The sequence below is a fragment of the Gobio gobio genome (assembly GCF_949357685.1).
Source record: "Gobio gobio genome assembly, chromosome: 23".
Lineage (NCBI taxonomy): Eukaryota > Metazoa > Chordata > Actinopteri > Cypriniformes > Gobionidae > Gobio > Gobio gobio.
The window spans coordinates 38,081,553-38,102,144 of record NC_137119.1 but is presented as its reverse complement, the minus strand read 5'-3'; the positions used below and the strand labels follow the sequence as shown (position 1 = coordinate 38,102,144).

At 38.9% G+C, this 20,592-nt stretch overlaps 2 protein-coding genes across 3 annotated transcripts in view; one reads left to right on the top strand and one right to left on the bottom strand.

Moving 5' to 3' along the window:
- ccr10 (chemokine (C-C motif) receptor 10) overlaps window positions 1-7,622 on the top strand; it is a 10,138-nt gene extending 2,516 nt beyond the window's left edge. Inside the window, exon 2 of one of the 2 annotated variants that reach the window (XM_079806287.1) lies at window positions 5,739-7,622. In XM_079806287.1, the coding sequence (XP_079662413.1) occupies window positions 5,741-7,009 (1,269 nt within the window). In that variant the 5' untranslated portion in view covers window positions 5,739-5,740 and the 3' untranslated portion in view covers window positions 7,010-7,622. The remainder of the gene's footprint in view (window positions 1-5,738) is intronic. The other variant, XM_079806288.1, reaches the window with a different exon arrangement.
- The window catches only part of LOC307119770 (uncharacterized protein), a 36,289-nt gene extending 22,305 nt beyond the window's left edge, over window positions 1-13,984 (bottom strand). The window contains exons 1-6 of the mRNA XM_079806296.1: window positions 13,716-13,984; window positions 12,894-12,946; window positions 12,074-12,240; window positions 11,347-11,517; window positions 10,621-10,696; window positions 9,720-9,787 (exon numbers count right to left, since the gene is read on the bottom strand). Of these exons, the coding sequence (XP_079662422.1) occupies window positions 9,720-9,787; window positions 10,621-10,696; window positions 11,347-11,517; window positions 12,074-12,092 (334 nt within the window). The 5' untranslated portion in view covers window positions 12,093-12,240; window positions 12,894-12,946; window positions 13,716-13,984. The remainder of the gene's footprint in view (window positions 1-9,719; window positions 9,788-10,620; window positions 10,697-11,346; window positions 11,518-12,073; window positions 12,241-12,893; window positions 12,947-13,715) is intronic.
- Window positions 13,985-20,592: the final 6,608 nt, after the last annotated feature.

The window sequence follows — 20,592 nt, the reverse complement described above, 5'->3', positions numbered from 1 at the left end:
ATAATAAAGTCAACTTATAGCCTATAGCACCTTCCGTAGATCAGCGTCACATAAAGTGACATTGGGTTTCACAACATACATGAAATAAATAAAAACATGAGCCTACATGTGTAGCTAAATAATCAGAATAAAAATGTACACAAACACACACACACACATATATATATATATAGGCCTATATATATGTGTGTGTATATATATATATATATATATATATATATATATATATATATATATAAATAAATAACACACATAAATAAATATATACACACACACACACACACACACACACACACACACACACACACACACATCTATAGGCTTCTTTTTCTCAGATTATATGTAGGCTAAGGGTGAACTCGTGAAATGACATCAGCGACAGTGTAACTAATACTGGTAGCCAGTCAAACAATGAAACCCCCAGTGCATCCCAAAACACTTTTTAGAGTATGCTTTTTACTAAAACAACGCATATATTCTAAAGTTATGGCAGCATAGCAGCACTTAATTAAATCAATCACTACACAAGGAAACCGCTCAGATTTCTGCTCTTATTTAATCCCACACATGTGAAATTATCTGTCGCACGACATGATTCATGTCTAACCAACCCACACTGGTTTAATTAAAAAAATCTGCTACATGTGTAACTTTAAACTTTTCAACTCCTTATTGTTTACACGTCGGCATTTTTAATGTCTTCTAACTACTTTCCAGATATTCTCAGTTTAGAGATTATTCATGATACAGACACGTTTAGAAACTTTTAGAAAGTATCAAGATGCATGTAGACTAAATTCAAGCATTAAAGAGAAAACAGTGTCTTCACTTTTATCTTTTTTACACATTCATTTCCCACATATAATTGAATGAGGAAATGAAAAACAAAAGAAAACAGCCACAACAGACTAGCATGTTGACTATTTGAACATACATTTTGCTCTCCTTTCTTTCTGGCCAGCAAATTTCTCAATGACTCTCTGATTAAAGTCAGTCATCTCAGTAGTGTCATGACGTTTGCATTGTTCAGTCAGATATTTGAGGTCTCTTACCGCCGTTGTTGTCCACAAAACTTCAGTACAGACACAGTCCTGATGTAGGTTAGTAGCCTAACAAAACATCCAGCCAGCCACCTACGTTTCTCATAACAAGCGCGTGAAGCTCTGAGTGAGACCAGATTCAGGTCACATGCTGCCCGTATATTTTTGGACTCAGATAGACATTCATTTGTCCGGCGTCCCTCGCACATGAAACCGCATGACACATATTGAAGAACATATAAAATAGTTAACCGGTCAAAGCCAGTTTTTATTAAATGCTGAGGCTCTTACTAACAGCCAGCACATCGTATGAGTAAACTATTTTATTTTTATTTCACTTTTATATAATTTTTGTAAACATGTATATTTCTGGAATTATGATTGGGGCGGCGCCCTCTATTGACCAGCCAGCCGCCACTGATAGCACCATATCTTAACAGGTTCTGTATCGTGCTATATAGCACCTCAGTCATCCCAAAGAACCGCTGAAGAACCACTGAAGCACCCAGATTTGGTGCTATACAGCACTAAAAGTGGTTCCCCTATGATTACGCGCCAAAGAATCACTTTTAGTGCTATAGCAGCATATTTTTTGACAGGCTTTAATGGCCCATATAGTAGGAATAATGCACTCATTAATGTAAATCAATGAATATTATCCATGTATCACCTAGTATTTAAATGCTTAGTTTTATGATCAAAGCACTGTAGTTTTAATTGTGTTAAATATACACTCACCTAAAGGATTATTAGGAACACCATACTAATACTGTGTTTGACCCCCTTTCGCCTTCAGAACTGCCTTAATTCTACGTGGCATTGATTCAAGAAGGTGCTGAAAGCATTCTTTAGAAATGTTGGCCCATATTTTTAGGATAGCATCTTGCAGTTGATGGAGATTTGTGGGATGCACATCCAGGGCACGAAGCTCCTGTTCCACCACATCCCAAAGATGCTCTATTGGGTTGAGATCTGGTGACTGTGGGGTAGGGATGGACATTCGATTAAATTTTCATAGTCGATCGTTGGGAGAATTAACGATCGACTATCGATTAATCATTAATATTTTTATAATACAATTAATTATTTAACTTTTATAATTCAAAAATGCAATGAATACAAAAATACAGCTTGTTTTTCCTCGATGAGACCTTTATTACAAGATCAACTTATGGCAGACAGTTACGTTCAGTTAGGCAAACCGAACATCTCAGGTTACTTGCGTAACCTATGTTCTCTGAGTAGGGAACGAGACGCTGCGTCACTTTATGACTTAATGGGAACGCCCTCTGGGTGTGCCGATTGTCTGAAGCCCTTATAGAATCACGGCAATTCATTGGCTGATGGCGCAGGCGCCGCCCCGATGCTCTGACATCGCCACATATATACTGGCGCGCGCGCCATCCGCTCCTCAGATTTCTCTGCCGAAACGGAAGGCCTGTCAGCAGCGCGAGGAGCTTGGCAGCGAACGCAGCGTCTCATTCCCTACTCAGAGAACATAGGTTACGCAAGTAACCTGAGACGTTCTCTTTCATAGGTTCACTCGACGCTGCGTCACTTTATGACGTAATGGGAACGATATACCACACACGCCAAGCAAAAGCGCTGCCATATCTGGCTCAAAGAATACCAGATAACCTGCATGGCCAGGTTAAGCAGATAAAACATTCGAACCCGGAGCCATGTCGAGATCCAAGCTATAAAACCTCACAAAAGTGTGCGGGGAGGACCAACCTGCCGCTACACAAATATCCTCCAGAAGAGCCCCTCTAAAAAGCGCTTGAGAGGAAGCCACACTTCTGGTAGAATGCGCCCTAATGCTAAGAGGTGAAGGTATACCACGCACCTCCTAAGCCAGCGAAATAGCCTCCGTCACCCAATGGGAAAACCTTTGCTTCGACGCGGCAAGCCCGCGGCGGCCAGCACAGAAGCACACCAAGAGCTGGTTAGATTTCCTCCAACCGCAAGACCGGTCTACATAGCACCTCCGCTTTGCCGAACACTTCCCAAATCTGAGATACAGTTTGAGGGTTCAGCATCCATTCTCCCGACCTGAGCTTCTGCCTCGACAGGTAGTCCGCTGCAAGGTTCAAGACTACGGGTTCATGGACTGCTCTCAGGGACAGAAGTTTGTCCTGAGCCCAAAGGAGGAGACGGCGCGCATGCCTGTCCAGGGTACGTGACCGTGATCCCCTTTGGCGATTCACATTAGACACCACCACCATGTTGTCCGTCCTGACAATGACATGATGTCCAATGAAGGAGGGGAGAAAGTGCTGAAAGGCCAGGGACACAGCTCTCAGCTCTTGGCAGTTTAAGTGCCAAGAGAGAACTTCCCCTTCCTAGACCCCGCATACCGGTCTGCCCTTGAATACCACACCCCAGCCGGTTAGAGAGGCGTCCGTCGTGACCATTTGACCGTGCGACACCTTCAATAGGCAAAGGGCCGATCCTGTTGACCGAGCCCCTGAGCGTTTCATCCACCAAAGGAAGGGTCTCATGTAGAGCAGTCCCAGGGGAAGCACCGGGGAAGCTGCGGCCATAAGACCCAGGAGCCTGCGACATGTACCGACAGAAACATGATGACCGAGCCAGAAGCGGGCCAGGCATGTTACAATACTGGAAATCCGAGCAGGGGCCAAGTGGGCCTGCATTGAAATGGAATCCAGATGAACTCCTAAGAAGGTGGTCTGCTGAGCTGGGGTGAGAACACTCTTGTCGGTGTTCACTCTCAAACCAAGTGCCTGAACGTGTCGAAGAACGACATCTCTGTGGTGAGTCATCAACTCCCTGGAGTGGGCCAGAATGAGCCAATCGTCCAGGTAATTGAGAATACGGATGCCCTGGAGCCTCAGCATCTATCGTAACGAACCAGTCCTCCGCACGTATCTGTGACAAAATAGCCTTGAGTGCTAGCATCTTGAACTTCCCTCTGTAGAGAGCGAAATTCAGACGACGAAGGTCCAAAATGGGACGCAATCCGCCGTCCTTCTTCGGAACCAGGAAATAGCGGTGCTAACGCTGACTTGATGCTAGGTTGAGACTGAGATCAAGATGCACCGCCACCAACATTAACCAGGGACGAATGCACTTTGTTTAAGTGGTACATCATTTGAGTCGTGGCCGTGTTGTACTTATACACGGCATTGCAATGTTTTCAGTGAACTTCACCACACAGTGAAATTCATTTAATTGCTTCAAGACGCACACTACGCAACGCAATCTGCATTAGATAAAATAAATAAAAAATGCATTAGATTAATCGATAACAAATTAACGTGATAGACAAAATTCTTAACAATCAATTATCTATCGTCGATTAATCATGCCCATCCCTACTGTGGGGGCCATTTTAGTACAGTGAACTCATTGTCATGTTCAAGAAACCAATTTGAAATGATTCAAGCTTTGTGACATGGTGCATTATCCTGCTGGAAGTATCCATCAGAGGATGGGTACATGGTGGTCATAAAGGGATGGACATGGTCAGAAACAATGCTCAGGTAGGCCGTGGCATTTAAACAATGGCCAATAGGCCAGGGGCCTAAAGTGTGCCAAGAAAACATCCCCCACACCATTACACCACCACCACCAGCCTGCACAGTGGTAACAAGGCATGATGTTTACGCCAAATTCCGACTCTACCATCTGAATGTCTCAACAGAAATTGAGACTCATCAGACCAGGCAACATTTTTCCAGTCTTCAACTGTCCAATTTTGGTGAGTTCATGCAAATTGTAGCCTCTTTTTCCTATTTGTAGTGGAGATGAGTGGTACCCGGTGGGGTCTTCTGCTGTTGTAGCCCATCCGCCTCAAGGTTGTGCGTGTTGTGGCTTCACAAATGCTTTGCTGCATACCTCGGTTGTAACGAGGGGTTATTTCAGTCAAAGTTGCTCTTCTATCAGCTTGAATCAGTCGGCCCATTCTCCTCTGACCTCTAGCATCAACAAGGCATTTTCGCCCACAGGACTGCTGATGTTTTTCCCTTTTCACACCATTCTTTGTAAACCCAGGAAATGGTTGTGCGTGAAAATCCCAGTAACTGAGCAGATTGTGAAATACTCAGACCAACAATCATGCCACGCTAAAAATTGCTTAATTCACCTTTCTTTCCCATTCTGACATTCAGTTTGGAGTTCAGGAGATTGTCTTGACCAGGACCACACCCCTAAATGCATTGAAGCAACTGCCATGTGATTGGTTGATTAGATAATTGCATTAATGAGAAATTGAACAGGTGTTCCTAATAATCCTTTAGGTGAGTGTATAACACAATGTAATAAAATGATGACTAAGAGATACAAATAAACATTCCTCAAAATGTATCATATTTAATACTCACATTTTAACATGATTTTTCTTTAAAAAGAGAAAAAAATAAGTATGATCATGGATAATCAAGTTGCTTTTGTCTGTTAAAAGTCCATCTTGAAATATTATATAAAAGTTATTCTACCATTTACTTCATAAGCAAAAATTTTGACATATTTGGAATTACAGTAAAATGCCTTTTACTTAGCCTACTAAAAATTATGAATACCAATCAGAGGGTAGAAGGCATGTTTCTTTTAGCAAAGTTTTGATCATGTTAATCATTCAGGCATTAGAAATGTATGTAGGCCTATCAAATGGGCTTTATATGGTTGACCTTCTTCCACACCTGATGAACTGTTTCTGCTTTCTGCCATGTTTTACAGGTATGGCGAGCTTTGATTCAACTACAGAAGATTTAACATCATATACAGGCCTATATGGTTATGAGTTAAATTTTACTGGTTTTGAAAGTGAAGTTGTCTTCACCGATGCCGACTTCACTGACGTCGAAGAGCTTTGTGAAGCCAGCAGAGAGCAGGAGCTGACCATTACTGCTGTCCAGACCACCATCTTCCTCATCGTCTTCTTCTTAGGTGTAATTGGAAACGGGCTGGTCATTGCCACCTTCGCGCTGTACCGCCGTCTACGTCTGCGCTGCATGACCGACGTCTTCCTCTTCTACCTGGCTCTGTCTGACATGCTGCTTCTGCTGACTCTTCCGTTACAGACGGGAGAGACGCTGATCGGCAGCTGGGTATTCGGAGAGGCCTTGTGCAAGCTCAATCGTGGCATGTATGCCATCAACACCTACAGCGGTCTGCTGCTGTTGGCGTGCATTAGTGTCGATCGCTATCTGGTGGTGGTTTGCACCAGGGCCGTGAGGAAGAAGAGTTCTGGGATGGTGTTTTACAGCACGCTGTCTGCGCTTGGCGTCGCTTTGACCTCCATCTTCCTGAGCCTGCCAGACCTGCGCTTCAGCTCCATAGACAAAGACATGGGTTCAAACGTCACTTTGTGCGATATGAAGGTTTGGGGCGATGAAGTGAGTAAATGGAAGCTGTGGGCACAGATGGCGAAGATCGCAGGATTCTGCATCCCTTGCGTGGCGATGGTGGTGTGTTACGGTGCGATCGGACGCGTGCTGATTCGTGCCGGTGGCAAAGGCTGGCGTAGACAGAGGACGCTGCTTTTGATGGCATTGCTGGTGGTTCTTTTCCTGCTTTTCCAGCTGCCTTACACTGTGGTGCTGCTGATTAAAATATTCACACCCACACCGAAACTCTGCGACGAGTGGACCAGGTTCCACCTGCAGGAAAACGTGACACGCAATCTGGCCTACGTGAGGTGCTGCCTCAACCCTTTGCTTTACGCGCTGGTTGGCGTCCGATTCCGAAACGACATCATCAGGCTGTTGACGGATGCCGGGTGTGTGTGTGCGTGTGTGTCCTATATAACGCCTCACCATGACAACGGAAGCTCTGTTACACCATCCTCTCCAGCTCCAACCACACTTCAACCCCTCTCCTCTACTTACCAATCCGCCAAGAAAACACCATCCCCGGACACACCTGCTGCAAACACAGCCCAAAAATTCATTTTTCCCACGCCTTTATCTGGAAAAGTGAATTCGGTCATAAGCTGGTGTCATCAATGATTTACCTGAACATCCGATGATCTGCAATAAAAAGTGAAAAGAGACTTGCATGTACACAAAACTTTTTAATAAATTTTTTAGCTTTCACAGCTTTAAATCAGCTCCATAAAATATGAAATCTTACTGAGGCTCATCATTTTATTTTCTCTATATTTAGTGCCCTATGTTAGTCGAAAAATGTTAGGCTTCATTAGTAAATATAATTTCTAGTACATTTTGACAGTTTTTGCTAACTTCAAAAGAGCCATGTCTCTCCAAACGTGTGGACCTTTTTTTTATGACCTCCTGACTCTTTTCCTGCTTACAAACTAAATAAAAAAACATGGCTCTTTCAGAGATATTCATCAAGAAGAAATTGCATAAGGTACAACTAATTAAAAAAAATGAAAACATAAAAAAAAAAAAATGCTTTTAAATGGTGCACATTTTGTTTAGCATTAAAATAAATGTTTGTTGTGTTATTCTTTGCTCATTTCTGTATCTTCTTTTTTTCCTGTATTCAATACTGACAAAACATCAAGATTAAGAATATTTTTTATAAATATCAATTAACTTTTTTTAACATACAATTTCATAATGCTGAGTGAAAATAAACGGAATCTATGGACTCTTGAGCACTTAAGTTGTCTTATTAGTAGCCTACATTTTGCAACACATGAACAACATTGATGAAGGCCTTTTTAACCAGGATTTTCGCACCACCCTGTGGTAAAGTCTATTTGAAAGTATGCAATATTGTGATAAAACGTGGGATAAACTAATATAAATAATACATATTTTTAATAACATAATGATAGATGAAAATAACAGATATACGTGAAGTGAAAATATATGTTATACATTAGATGTACACTGTTTAACCAGAGGCATTGCTATGCTAACATGGGTTACACTTCATCAGATTGTACTGTAGTTAAAAACACATACGGTACGAAAAAATTTTCTCTACAACTAAATTTTACCTCAACAATTTACAGCTCACTTACTTTAAGGTATACTGAGGTATGTCGCCTGTAGGTGTTTCTGATAATTTTGACAATGTTCAACGTTGAAAAAGTAAGATCGGAATATTTGCACAGTATGTTATTTGTTAAGTCATGTTATCATTACACAATTTGGATTCATGCAGTAAATATTCAGTATGCTATCTATATATATATATATTAGTAAAAGGTGCCCTAGAATGAAAAATTGAATTAACCTTGGCATAGTTGAATAACAAGAGTTCAGTACATGGAAATCACATACCGTGAGTCTCAAACACTGTTGCGTCCTCCTTCATATGTAAATCTCCTGCGTGAAAAACACCACGGAAAAATAGGTGAATCTCAACATAACACCTACTTTTACGCAACAGTCGGGATCATTAATATGTACGCCCCCCAACATTTGCATATGCCAGCACATATTCTAGGCCAGGCGGAACGGCACAGCCGAATCATCGGAGTTCTGCAGGTATTGTGAAGAAACAAGCGTAAAGAGAGGATAGCAAAAATGGCAGATCATGGAAATAAATGTTATGTTCCAAGTTGTGCATGGGATATGAGGACTTTTCATACCCTTCCCAAAGAACAAAACTGTCAACAGACATGGTTGATGTTTATCTACAACCGGATACCGCAACAAATTTAATTTAAAGTTGTTTGTTTGCTTGGCCCATTTCACCACGGACAGTTTTTCTAACCTGGGACAATTTCAAGCAGGCTTCGCCTCGCGTCAGATACTGAAGAAGGGGGCAATACCAGCTATATTCCCGCAAGCAGTAAGTGATTTTATCCACTTCAGTAAGCTACTCTGTCAGACTGTACTGAACATATTTACGCGCTAGCCAGTTAGCTGTTTAGAGGACGTGATTCAAAGTGAAGAAGCTATCATTGTAAAATCATACGGTGACACATTACAAAAATTAACATTAAAATGTTTTTACAATGCTAAAAACAAAGTTGTGACTGCTGACGTTATGAGTAAACGTTTAAAGGATAGTTCACCCTGAAATGAAAATAAAGCCATCATTTACTCACCCTGCTGTTGTTCCAATGCCCTGTGTCCTTCTATCCTTTTCGGACCTCAAAAGCAGAAATTTAAAAAAAAAGTCCTGCACGCGCTCCTTCCTATAATGGCAGTGAATAGCGACCAGGCTAAAACATTACAAAAATTACACAAAAGTATCACGCAATGATACAGTGAGACGCGTGCCATATATGGAAAGTGTTCAGGAGGCATAAGGTACAACTAATAACTAATAATAATAATAATAATAATTCGCAAGTGAAACAGCCAATCAGAGCAGAACTCTACATTACTATTCATCATGACCCTTCCAAATAAGGCAAAAACCGACCATTTCATTCTAGGGACAAATCCTAGGGTTGTAAATGGACCTGTAAAATCGTATCTGGACAATTTTTGCCCTTAAATAAGCCACATACCCCATATATAGATATCAGAGAACAATTTGAAATATGGTTTTGAATCATTCTAGGGCACCTTTAAATATTTAGAAGCACGGAGAATTTCCTGTATCGTAAAAGTTTATCACTCGAAGCTTGTTGGTGTATGTTGCCATCTTGTGGTTACATGGTTGCCTAGCACCTACCAAACAGCCGCTGGTGGTTTCACATTTGGTTCTGCATGCATATTACATTATTCTAAAGAAAGGCATTGTCGAAGACTGTTATAGGCAAGATTCATGTGGACTTCAGTTACTTACTTTGTGGAGAAGAAAAGATGAGCATCCTCAACTGAACAGAGCTGCTCACACTTGCATGTTCTGTAAAACTAAAGAGAGAAAGACATGATTGATAGGAATCCATGTTACATTTTTTTAATTAAAATGTATAGACATTTTAAGAAATCCATCATTTACCTGCACTGTTAGACATTTATAAGAGATTTTACAGTAACTTACTGGCAACACTGTTGCCAGTAAGTTACTGTATTTGAGATTTACAGTACAAGAACCGCATTTCAGTTTACAGTAACTACATGTTACTGTAATTTTGTAATACAGTACCGTTACTGTAAACCTTGGTTAACAGTGCATTAATCCTAATCCTATTCAATCATTAATACTTACTGAATTACATTAATTCTTACATTAATCTATCCTACAGAAGTAATCCAAACAGACAATTATTATGAAATATAAAATTCTTTATTTAAAACATTTTAAGTGCTTTAACTTAAACATTTAAATGTGTGGAAAAAGTTCACTTTAAAACATCCTCGAATCAAATCTTATTTTCAGAAAATCATGTATAAAAGTAATCAGATTGCATTCAATATCACTTATTATTTAAATTTACATTTATGCATTTGGCAGACGACTTGCATTGCATTCAAGATACACATTTTACATTTTGTCAGTTCTTGCTTTCCCTGGGAATTGAACCCATGACCTTGCTAGCACCCCACACTATTGTTTGAGCTACAATTTTAAAAACTCTGCAGAAAATAGTTGGTAGAATACTGTAAATAGTTGGTTGAAGAATACTGTAACTTTGGTGCAAAATACACATATACATGAATAAAATATAAACAAAGAGCAAATTAATTCTGAAACAAGTTATCACAACACAACACAAACACAAACACAAGTTTCATGTCTGTACCGATCTGTGTCATCTTCCACATTGGATGATTTCAAACAGGAACCAGGATTCTGCTCCATTATGGCAAGAAGTCCCTCTAGATAAGAATGATATGAAGTTAGTCATACAATTTGAGTATACACAAACTTTTTACACTGTTGGAATTTAATAAAAAATAATAATCCCATTACAATTCATCATAATGGTAAAATACTATTTTATAGACAGTTAACACTTTGAGGTGCACCTAGCTCAACGTATGCTGTCTAGTCTAATCCAGTCCTGCAATGCCTTCATGAAGATGTGAAATGAAATGTTCAGTTTTTGTTTTAGCTGGTGATTCAATGTAATGAATATTTTGAAGAATGTACTTTGTAGTGATGCTGAACCTGATTGCATATTAGAGAGGTGTCTGTTATTTAGCTTAACAAAATTGATATTGAGTAAAAAACTAAAGAAAACTGTTAGTACATAATAGTAGCAGCAGCACAAACTATATGCTCCAAAAAAGTAATATTACTGAATCACCTCAACGTGATTTCACAAACTATTTAATCAAAAACAACAATGTAACCTTTTATTGCAGGATGGATTACATGTATACTGCATTAGCTTTAGTAAGGTATCCTCAAACTTAATGCTGCATTCACACGGGGCGCCGGCGTTAACGCTTCTCATTTACTTTGAATGGGTGACGTCATGCGTTGCTGAACTGAATTGTGGGTTCCGTCGCGTCGCTTCACTCACGTTGCAAGCGGCAGAAGTTGAAAGGTGTGTTGGACATCAGCTGCGGCCGGATGCAACCAATCGGCGAGAGTAGCAGAGTGCAGGCGGGGAGGAGCTGCAAACACAGACGTGAAGTCGGACACTTTCTGCTTCCCGCAGTGACGCTCTCGCTGTGTTTGCACACTTTATCAGCTGAAGTGAAATAAATGCAATATTTGTCAATACACAGATGTTTCAGAGACATTTTTTGTCATGTAATACTTTATGCACTGATTAATACAGCGTGTGTTTGTACAAGAATAAAGTTAACATACAAGCCTAAACTATCAATGAAGTGGGGGTCTACATTTTTCATCTGTTTTATTTTGATAAACATGACAATATAACATCGCAACTACATGAAAAGAGGTTTAACTGTTATAAAAAAGAGATTTGTGCACATTAGAGGAACTGAAGGTTTTAGAATAAACACGAAACACACGTGATCGCTGTCATGCGGAGAATCTGGCCAATCGTGGAACAGCTGTGTCGTCATCAAAGTCTGTGCAGTCGCTCTAGAGAAACTGTACCGGCTGTATTAGCCGACTGCTCTCGAATCGCTCTCGCGGTGCTTTGATGCCATACGTCACTGTCACGTGGCGTCGGCGCTGTGTCAGGTCAGACAAAATTTCTAACCGGCATGACGCCCTGTGTGAATGCAGCGTAAGTGTCTGTGTACATTACATATCCTATTAAAAAAGTGTCTCACCTAGTCCAAGTTTTTCCATTCAAACTCCATTAGGTGGCGAAGGAAGGATGACACTCTGTTGTTGATTACAGTTGTCTTCCTGTTCACAACTTCCCCGGTCTTCCGACTCACTCCGGTTTTGGTGGTGCATCTTGTTCCCACCTCTGGGTTTTTCCTCACGAAAAAAACTTAAAGCAAGAGAAAATTAAGAGAATAAAGATATTTTAAATTTCATCACCCTTAGTGCCTTTGCTTTAAATGTTTTTGGTAACACTTTAGAATAATGGTCTGTCATTAAACGGATAGTTCACAAAAAAAAAAAAAAGTAAATTCTGTCATTTACTCGCCCTGTAGTTCTAAACCTTTTAAAGAATGTTTGTAACCAGACAATTTTGAGGCACCATTCACTTCCATAGTAGGAAAAAATTAATATAGAAGTTAATGGTGCCTCAATCTGTTAGGTTACAAACATTCTTCATCTTCTTTTGTGTTCAGAAATGTATTCAGGTTTGCACTTGAGCAACATTATTCTAAAGTTTTGCCATGTTTTTTTCATAAATTATATTTCATCTGCCAAAATCATCCAAAAATTGTCCAGGACTGCTTAAATTCCAGAAAATAAAATTATAATCTGTCAATCCTGGACAAACACAGTTTTGGATTATTTTAGTATAATATAATTTATGAAAAAAAACATGGTACATGGCTAGTTACAGCTAAAAAGAGGTGGAAAAACTAAATAATTTTGTGATTCAGTTAAACAGACCCGACTAAAACATACAAGAAAAACTTTGAATTATCAGTAATATGTGGAGAAACAAAGAGGAGTAACGTTACTTACCGTTGTATGAGTTCCAGTGTCGCACAGCACAGGCAGGCTCCTGGTATTCATATCTAAAGTGTAAAATAAATAATGTCAATCCAAATGTAAACTTTGCTTGTTAACGACATTATTTTTTGCAACTAGTGGCCAACGTTAATTTACTAACTAACGTCGTCCTAATGTACGCAAAATCTTCATTGTATTGGTAAAGTTAATTCAATAAACTCACTAACGTTAAGTCTTTTTAAAAATAAAACGTTAGGTTTATGTTACCTCAGTTTTAGTACCAAAGCTGAAGCAAATGATAACCTAACGTTATGTAAAGTATGTTGTCCGGGCCGAGAGCTCTCTCCTCGGGCAGTAACGTTACACACGACGCTGGCTGCACTGGTTCTTAATCTAATTCAATAAACTCATTTTTTTTTTAATAAAACGTTAGGTTTACCTCAGTTTTTAGCAGCAAAGTTTAAGCAAATGATAACCTAACGTTATAAAGTATGTTGTCCGGGCCGTGAGCTCTCTCCTCAGGCAGTAACGTTACACACGACGCTGGCTGCACTGGTTCCTAATCTAATTCAATATACTCATATTTTTAAAATAAAACGTTAGGTTTACCTCAGTTTTAGCAGCAAAGTTTAAGCAAATGATAACCTAACGTTATGTAAAGTATGTTGTCCGGACTGTGAGCTCTCTCCTCGGGCAAAACTTACAACGCTGCACCGGTTCCTAATCTAATTCAATAAATTCATAAAACGTTAGGTTTACCTCAGTTTTTAGCACCAATGCTGACAAGCTAAAATTGGGGTGCAGACAACCGCGGATAGTACAAATCCCACTTACCTTGCTTGTTTGCCGTTCTCACGGGGGAGGAAAAAATCTTCGCAGGGTGTCCGGACACAGCTCATGTTCTCTGGAACCGTGAGCTCTCTCCTCGGGTGAAACTTTCAACGCTGCACTGATGGTTCCTAATATAAATCTCAAGCAAATCCTGTCGATCACAATTGTGCCAAATAGGCCGTTGTGGTAAATACAGTATTATACTTTATTTTTTAAAAATACAGGAAATCACTGTATTTGGTGTTTGACGTCATAGAAAATACCCATGATGCAACGGGAATTACAGTTATTTACTGTAAAGAGAATTTACAGTATTATACTGGGTGATATATAGTAATTAACTGTACAAATTACAGAAATGTCTAACAGTGTGTCGAGGGTGTTGATAGTCTGCTGAGCTGCTCCAGAAAATCATTAATGAGGTGGGTTTGACAGTTACAGATTTGAAAAACAAAAAGGCGGGAATAAAGAACCCTAAACTCTAACAGAAAGAACCATTTCAACATATAAAGGGTTCTTCTGGATGATACGGTTATGTTACTACCTGTAAAGGACCTTCGAGGAACCATCTTTTTGAGAGTGTAGTTGACATACTTTTAATAAAACACGAAAACTCATGTCGCCACCTTCATTTATATAGCATTTTCTATTTATATAGAAACATGGAAATTGATAATGTGATGTGTATGCCAGGTTAAAGAGCGGTTTTACATAAACGTGCCTTTCAAATGAAAAAACTATTGTTAAAAAAAATCATTTTTGCGCTACATTATCAAAGCTGAAAAGATACAACAGACACTAAAGAAAAACTTGTTTTCTTCTACATAGCCTTCATAAACCATTATGATCATTTCAACTTTTTTGAGACTGAATAAGAAAAAAAAACAAATCTCAAATGTTGAAACCGCCAAGAAAACACCATCCCCGGACACACCTGCTGCAAACACAGCCCAAACATTCATTTTTCCCACACCTTTATCTGGAAAAGTGAATTCGGTCATAAGCTGGTGTCATCAATGATGTACCTGGACATCCGATGATCTGCAATAAAAAGTGAAAAGAGACTTGCATGTACACAAAACTTTTAATCTGTTTCTTTAAATCAGCTCCATAAAATATGAAATCTTACTGAGGCTCATCATTTTATTTTTTCTATATTTAGGGCCCTATGTTAGTCGAAAAATGTTAGGCTTCATTAGTAAATATAATTTCTGGTACATTTTGACTGTTTTTGCTAACTTCAACAGAGCCATGTCTCTCCAAACGAGTGGACCTTTTTTTTATGACCTCCTGACTCTTTTACTGCTTACAAACTACATTAAAATAATCATGGCTGTTTTAGAGATATCCATCAGGAAGAAATTGCATAAGGTACATATAATTAAAAAAATGAAAACATAAAAAAAACAAGCAGCAATACCGGGGCCAAGCGCAAAGAAGAAGACAAGACATGCCAAAATGGCTGGCAGTGTCAGATCAACTGGAGCAATGAGCAATTAATCACGTTTTAAGATGATTTTAAGCCAAAGGCTGAAAATGCATTGTAGTCTGAGAGTGTCAGACCAACTGCAACAATTAACAATTATACAGTTTAAGAAGATTAGGCAAAATGGCTGAAATATCATATATTGAGTCACTGATAATGTAAGTTAATGGTTTATCACTTTTGACCAATAGGTGGCACAGATACGAAATTGATGTGGTGTGGTCAGAATAAGGGAACAATGACACATGCAAAGTTTGATGCCAATATGTCAAAGCATTGCAGAGATACAGCCTCAAGAGTAATTTTGGCATAATGGCTCAACTTCGTCGCTGCGGTTTACAAAAACGGTTTCATCTATTGATGCAAAATCCCTAACTTTTTGTTGACACAGTCTGAAGATGATACGATTCGATTTTGGTGGAAATTGGACAAACGGTCTAGGATGAGTTTGAAAAAGTAGGTTTTGATCAAATAAGAACATTGAGGACAGGATGTTTGACCAAATATGGAAAAATTAGTATCTCTGTTCTCGGCATGAGCCAATGACTGTATTATGACCAGTTTCATTAAACTAGGCTAATTTAATCAAAAGTTATTAGCATGTTTGTAAATTTTGTTATAACCTCTGACCACAAGGTGGCACTGCCCCAAAACGTTTTGAGTACCTTCAAAGCATGGTGCGGAAGACATGATTTTTGGACAAACAGTTCAAAAGTTATAAGCAAAAATAGCCATTTTTTGTATCTCCGGACCATTAGGTGGCGCTGCGCCGAAACGCTGCATGTTGCTTCAGGTCATGCTTGTGATGACATATACCAAGATTGGTTTGAATACGATAGAGCATTGTGGAGATATAGGCTTATGAGTGTTTTTGCAACCGCTACGCAAAATTTGTGTGCGCGTTTATCGAAAACGATTTGACAAATCAACTTGATTTGCAAGATTTTTTGTCAGCATGGTCTGAAGATGATCTGGTTCAATTTTCATGCAAATCGGACAAACCGTCTAGGACGAGTTCGTAAAAGTAGGTTTTTTGGAAAATTAAAAATGGCGGGGAAATTATCATGACCGAAAATGACATCATAGGTTGCACTTGAATCGGCATGAGCCAATGACTCTATTATGACCAGTTTCAATATACTAGGCTAATTTAATCAAAAGTTATTAGCATTTTTGTCAAGTTTGTTATATCTTTTGACCACAAGGTGGCACTGCCCTAAAACTTTTTGAGTACCTTCAGGACATAGCAAGGAAGTCACATACCGAGTTTAGTAACAATATACTAATGCATTTGTAAAATATAGCATTTTTTGACAAAATTCAAAATGGCCGACAGCCAAAATGGCCGATATGGTAAAATTGAATATAAGACGACTCGGCATGCCGTCCTGAATGTAACGAGACCACTTTTACGATTTTTGGACAAACGGTTCAGAAGTTATAAGCAAAAATTGCCATTTTTCGTATCTCCGGACCAGTAGGTGGCGCTGCGCCGAAACGCTGTATGTTGCCTCAAGTCATGCTTGTAATGACATGTACCAAGTTTGGTTTGAATACGATAAAGCGTTGCGGAGATATTGCCTTAAGAGTGTTTTTGCAACCGCTACGTAAAATTTGTTTGCGCGTTTATCGCAAATGATTTGACGAATCAACTTGATTTGCAAGATTTTTTGTCAGCATGGTCTGAAGATGATCTGGTTCAATTTTCGTGCAAATTGGATGAACCATCTAGGACGAGTTTGTAAAAGTAGGTTTTTCGGAAAATTCAAAATGGCGGGAAAATTTTTATGACGGAAAATGACGTCATAGGGTGCAATGGAATCGTCTTGAGCCAAGGAATCAGAGGAAAAAGGAATTTTGTTTCTAGCCCTTATGGTTCAAAAGTTATTAGCATAAACATGAGTCAAATTTTGGACTGATGGTGGCGCTAGAGGAATTGAGTTTGAGACTCCAAATTTGCTACGGTGACATTTCAGACTGTCCTCTATTAGTGTGCCAAATTTCACAACTTTTTACCATACGGTTCTATGGGCTGCCATAGACTTCGTGGCGGAAGAAGAAGAAGAAGAAGAAGAAGAAGAAGATGAATAATAATAATAATAGGAACGGGAACGGTTTCAATAGGTGCCTTCGCACCTTCGGTGCTTGGCCCCTAAAAATATCATTTTTGCGCTACATTATCAAGGCTGAAAAGATACAAAAGACACTAAAGAAAAACTTGTTCTCTTCTACATGTAGCCTATAAACTATTATGCCATTATGATCATTTCAACTTTTTTGAGGCTGAATAAGGAAAAAAACTAATCTCAGAGTCAAATTTTTTGCACTGCCTGTTCCAGTTTATTTTTTCATTCAAATTTTGATTGAGCTTCCCTTAAAATAGGAGGAAGTGCTACTTTCTGACCAGGGCTGGACTGGGGCTAAAATTCAGCCCTGGCAGCCATCCGGCCCATGAGTTCCTCTTGAATGTTTTAACTGGGGTTAGGGCCTTAAATTGGAGTAAATAAATAAATCTAGGACAGGGACAACTAATGATGGATATTATCGAATTTACTGCAAATGCAGATAAACGTAATATTGCACTTTTGTCACACAGAAATGCACTTGACAGTAAACCACTGATTTTGAGCTAGGATACATTAAAGTGAATTTACTGCTTTTAAAATCTGTCATCATTTACTCACTCTCATGTCGTTCCAAACCTGTATGACTTTCTCTCTTCCGTGAAACATAAAAGAAGATATTTTGAAGAATGTTTGTAACAAAGCAGATAGAGCAACTATTGACTACCATAGTATTTTTTTTCCCTACTATGGTAGTCAATACTCAGTCAAAAATCATAGGGGAACCTTTTTTAGTGCCATATAGCAACAATTTTGGTGCTTCAGTTTCTTCAGCGGTTCTTCAGAGGTGCTATATAGAACCGCTGAAGCACCAAAATTGGTGCTATATAGCACTAAAAAAGGTTCCCATATGATTACGAGCCAAGAACCATTTTTGGTGCCATATAGAACCTTTTTTTTTTTTGAGTGTAATGAAATTTTAACTGAGTTTAACTGTAGGTCAGTTTCATTTAACTGTATGGGTATGGTAGTCACAGGTAAAATCATGCTCCTCATTACCATAGGTAGGCTATATGGTTTCGAAAATAAATAAATAAATAATAATAAACTATTGAATTTGGTTGTGCTAGAGTGACAAGTTTGTAGTTGTGTGTATTGCTGTTTTCCAATTTACCTCGTGATGTATTTACATGGTCGCGGCTGTTTTCAGCTGATTCACCACAGAACCTTTAATGTTCCCATATCACACGATTGTATAAAACAACATTCGGAGTCAAAGAGCCGGTTCATCACTTCATAGAGCAGCAGAAATGCAGCGCACGTTCGTCGGCGGCAGCGCTGTCGCGCGGATATTCGCCTTTTGCAGTTTCATGCGCCCAATTTTTTAAACAGCGCCTAATGGACACAGTCTATGGAGGAGGGAAGGTCTCTCTCGCTTTGGCCAATTCAATTCAGAAGACAAACCAATGGGCCGCTGTCCCTGCATGATGGGCCAGTCCGTGGCAAAAAATTTAATAAATAAATAACCTTGTATCGGCCCCAAAGTGCGTCGGCCCACCGGGAAAATGCCCGGTATGCCAGATTACCAGTCCAGCCCTGTTTCTGACAAACCAAAGTAGATTAACAGAAAGTAAAACGCTGTTTATCACTGTAAAGGGCCGAAGTGGAAAAAGCAAGATTAAAAAACTTCAATCGGGATATTTTGCATGGTAAGTTAAAAGTTATCTGTTACACAATTTTGGATTTATGAACTATAAATATTCAGGTGTATCACTGTATCATAATCGCAGGCCTACATGTCTTGTTTACATGCAGTATTTTCAACCAGATCCTTGATCATTCAGAGGCATTAGAAATGAATGTACCGGATATGCCACAGTAAACTTTATATGGTTGACCTTCTTCCACACCCGATGAACTGTTTCTGCTTCTCTGCCATGTTTTACAGGTATGGCGAGCTCTGATTCAACTGTAGAGGATTTAACATCATATACAGACCTATATGATTATGGGTTATTCAATTTTACTGACTATGAAAGTGAAGTTGGCTTCACCGATGCCACAAGCTGGTGTCATCAATGACTTTGTCAAAATAAATTATTTCTCAGTTTGAAAACCATAATGAGACACAATTGCATACAAGCTTTTTCATCTTTTTTAAACTTTAACAGCTAAAAAAACCCCATTAAATCTTACTGAGGCTCATAAACTATCCTTTTCAGACTTTTTTTCTTCTTCACTGTGTTAGACTAAGAATGTTAGGTTTCATTAACAAATATAATTTCTAAATTTCAGCCATTTTTTTTTCTAACTTTCACCTTCAACAGCACTCTCTCTGAAACTTCATCCATGACATGTAAACAAACGGATAAAATTATTCACAGCAGAGCATTTATTTATTTTATTTTATTTTTTGTCTAAAAAGGCTGTTGTTTCAGTTATAGCTATCAAGTGAGGACATTGTGTAATCCAAAAAACAATTGCTGTGAATACATTTTGCACATTTACAATTATATCAAATCCTTTTTGTTGTAAGTGTCATCCTCCGCTATTTCAAAAACGCATATCTTCTCTTTACCTGTATTCACTGCTACTGACAGAAACAAAAGAAATATATATATATATATATTATATATATATAGCTATTGTTATACTTTCAAAATAATGGGTTGAAATAAATGGAAATCTATGAAAATACATTTCTTTTGGCACGTTATTCTTGTTTCTTGCTTACTATTAATGTACGTAATTATTTTGAATATATTTTCTCTTCTACATACATAATACATATAAACCGTTAATGATCATTTAAGCTTTTTCGGGGAAGAATATCAAACATCAAGCCTTTGTTGCACTGTCGGTTCCACTTTGTTTCTCATGCATATTTTGATTCTGAACTGTCCCCCCTCAGGAGCAGTGTTGCCAGATTGGGCGGTTTTGAATATGGTTGTGTGGGTAAAAATGGGTTTGGGCGGGTGGACAAAATCTGGGCTGGTTTGGGGTCAGTTCGGCAGTTTTAAAAAATCTAAATTGTATAGTTGAATGCTTTAATAAACTCAAGTGTACATAGCCTACTCCATAAAATCAGTCATCATGACACACACAGGCCAGCGAAGAGTTTAGCAACCCCAACAGCTGCTGAAAGAGGTTTGAATCAACAATTAATCAGTTTTGACCATAGACTGTAAAAAAGTTTTGACTGTGCTCAAGTGCGTGTTCTATGTACTTCACGAAAGACATAGGCCTACTGTAGTTTTGTCAAAGCAAAGCACACTAAGGTAAGCGCATTATTTTTTGTTGTTGGCAGATTATTGTACAGTATCAATGAATG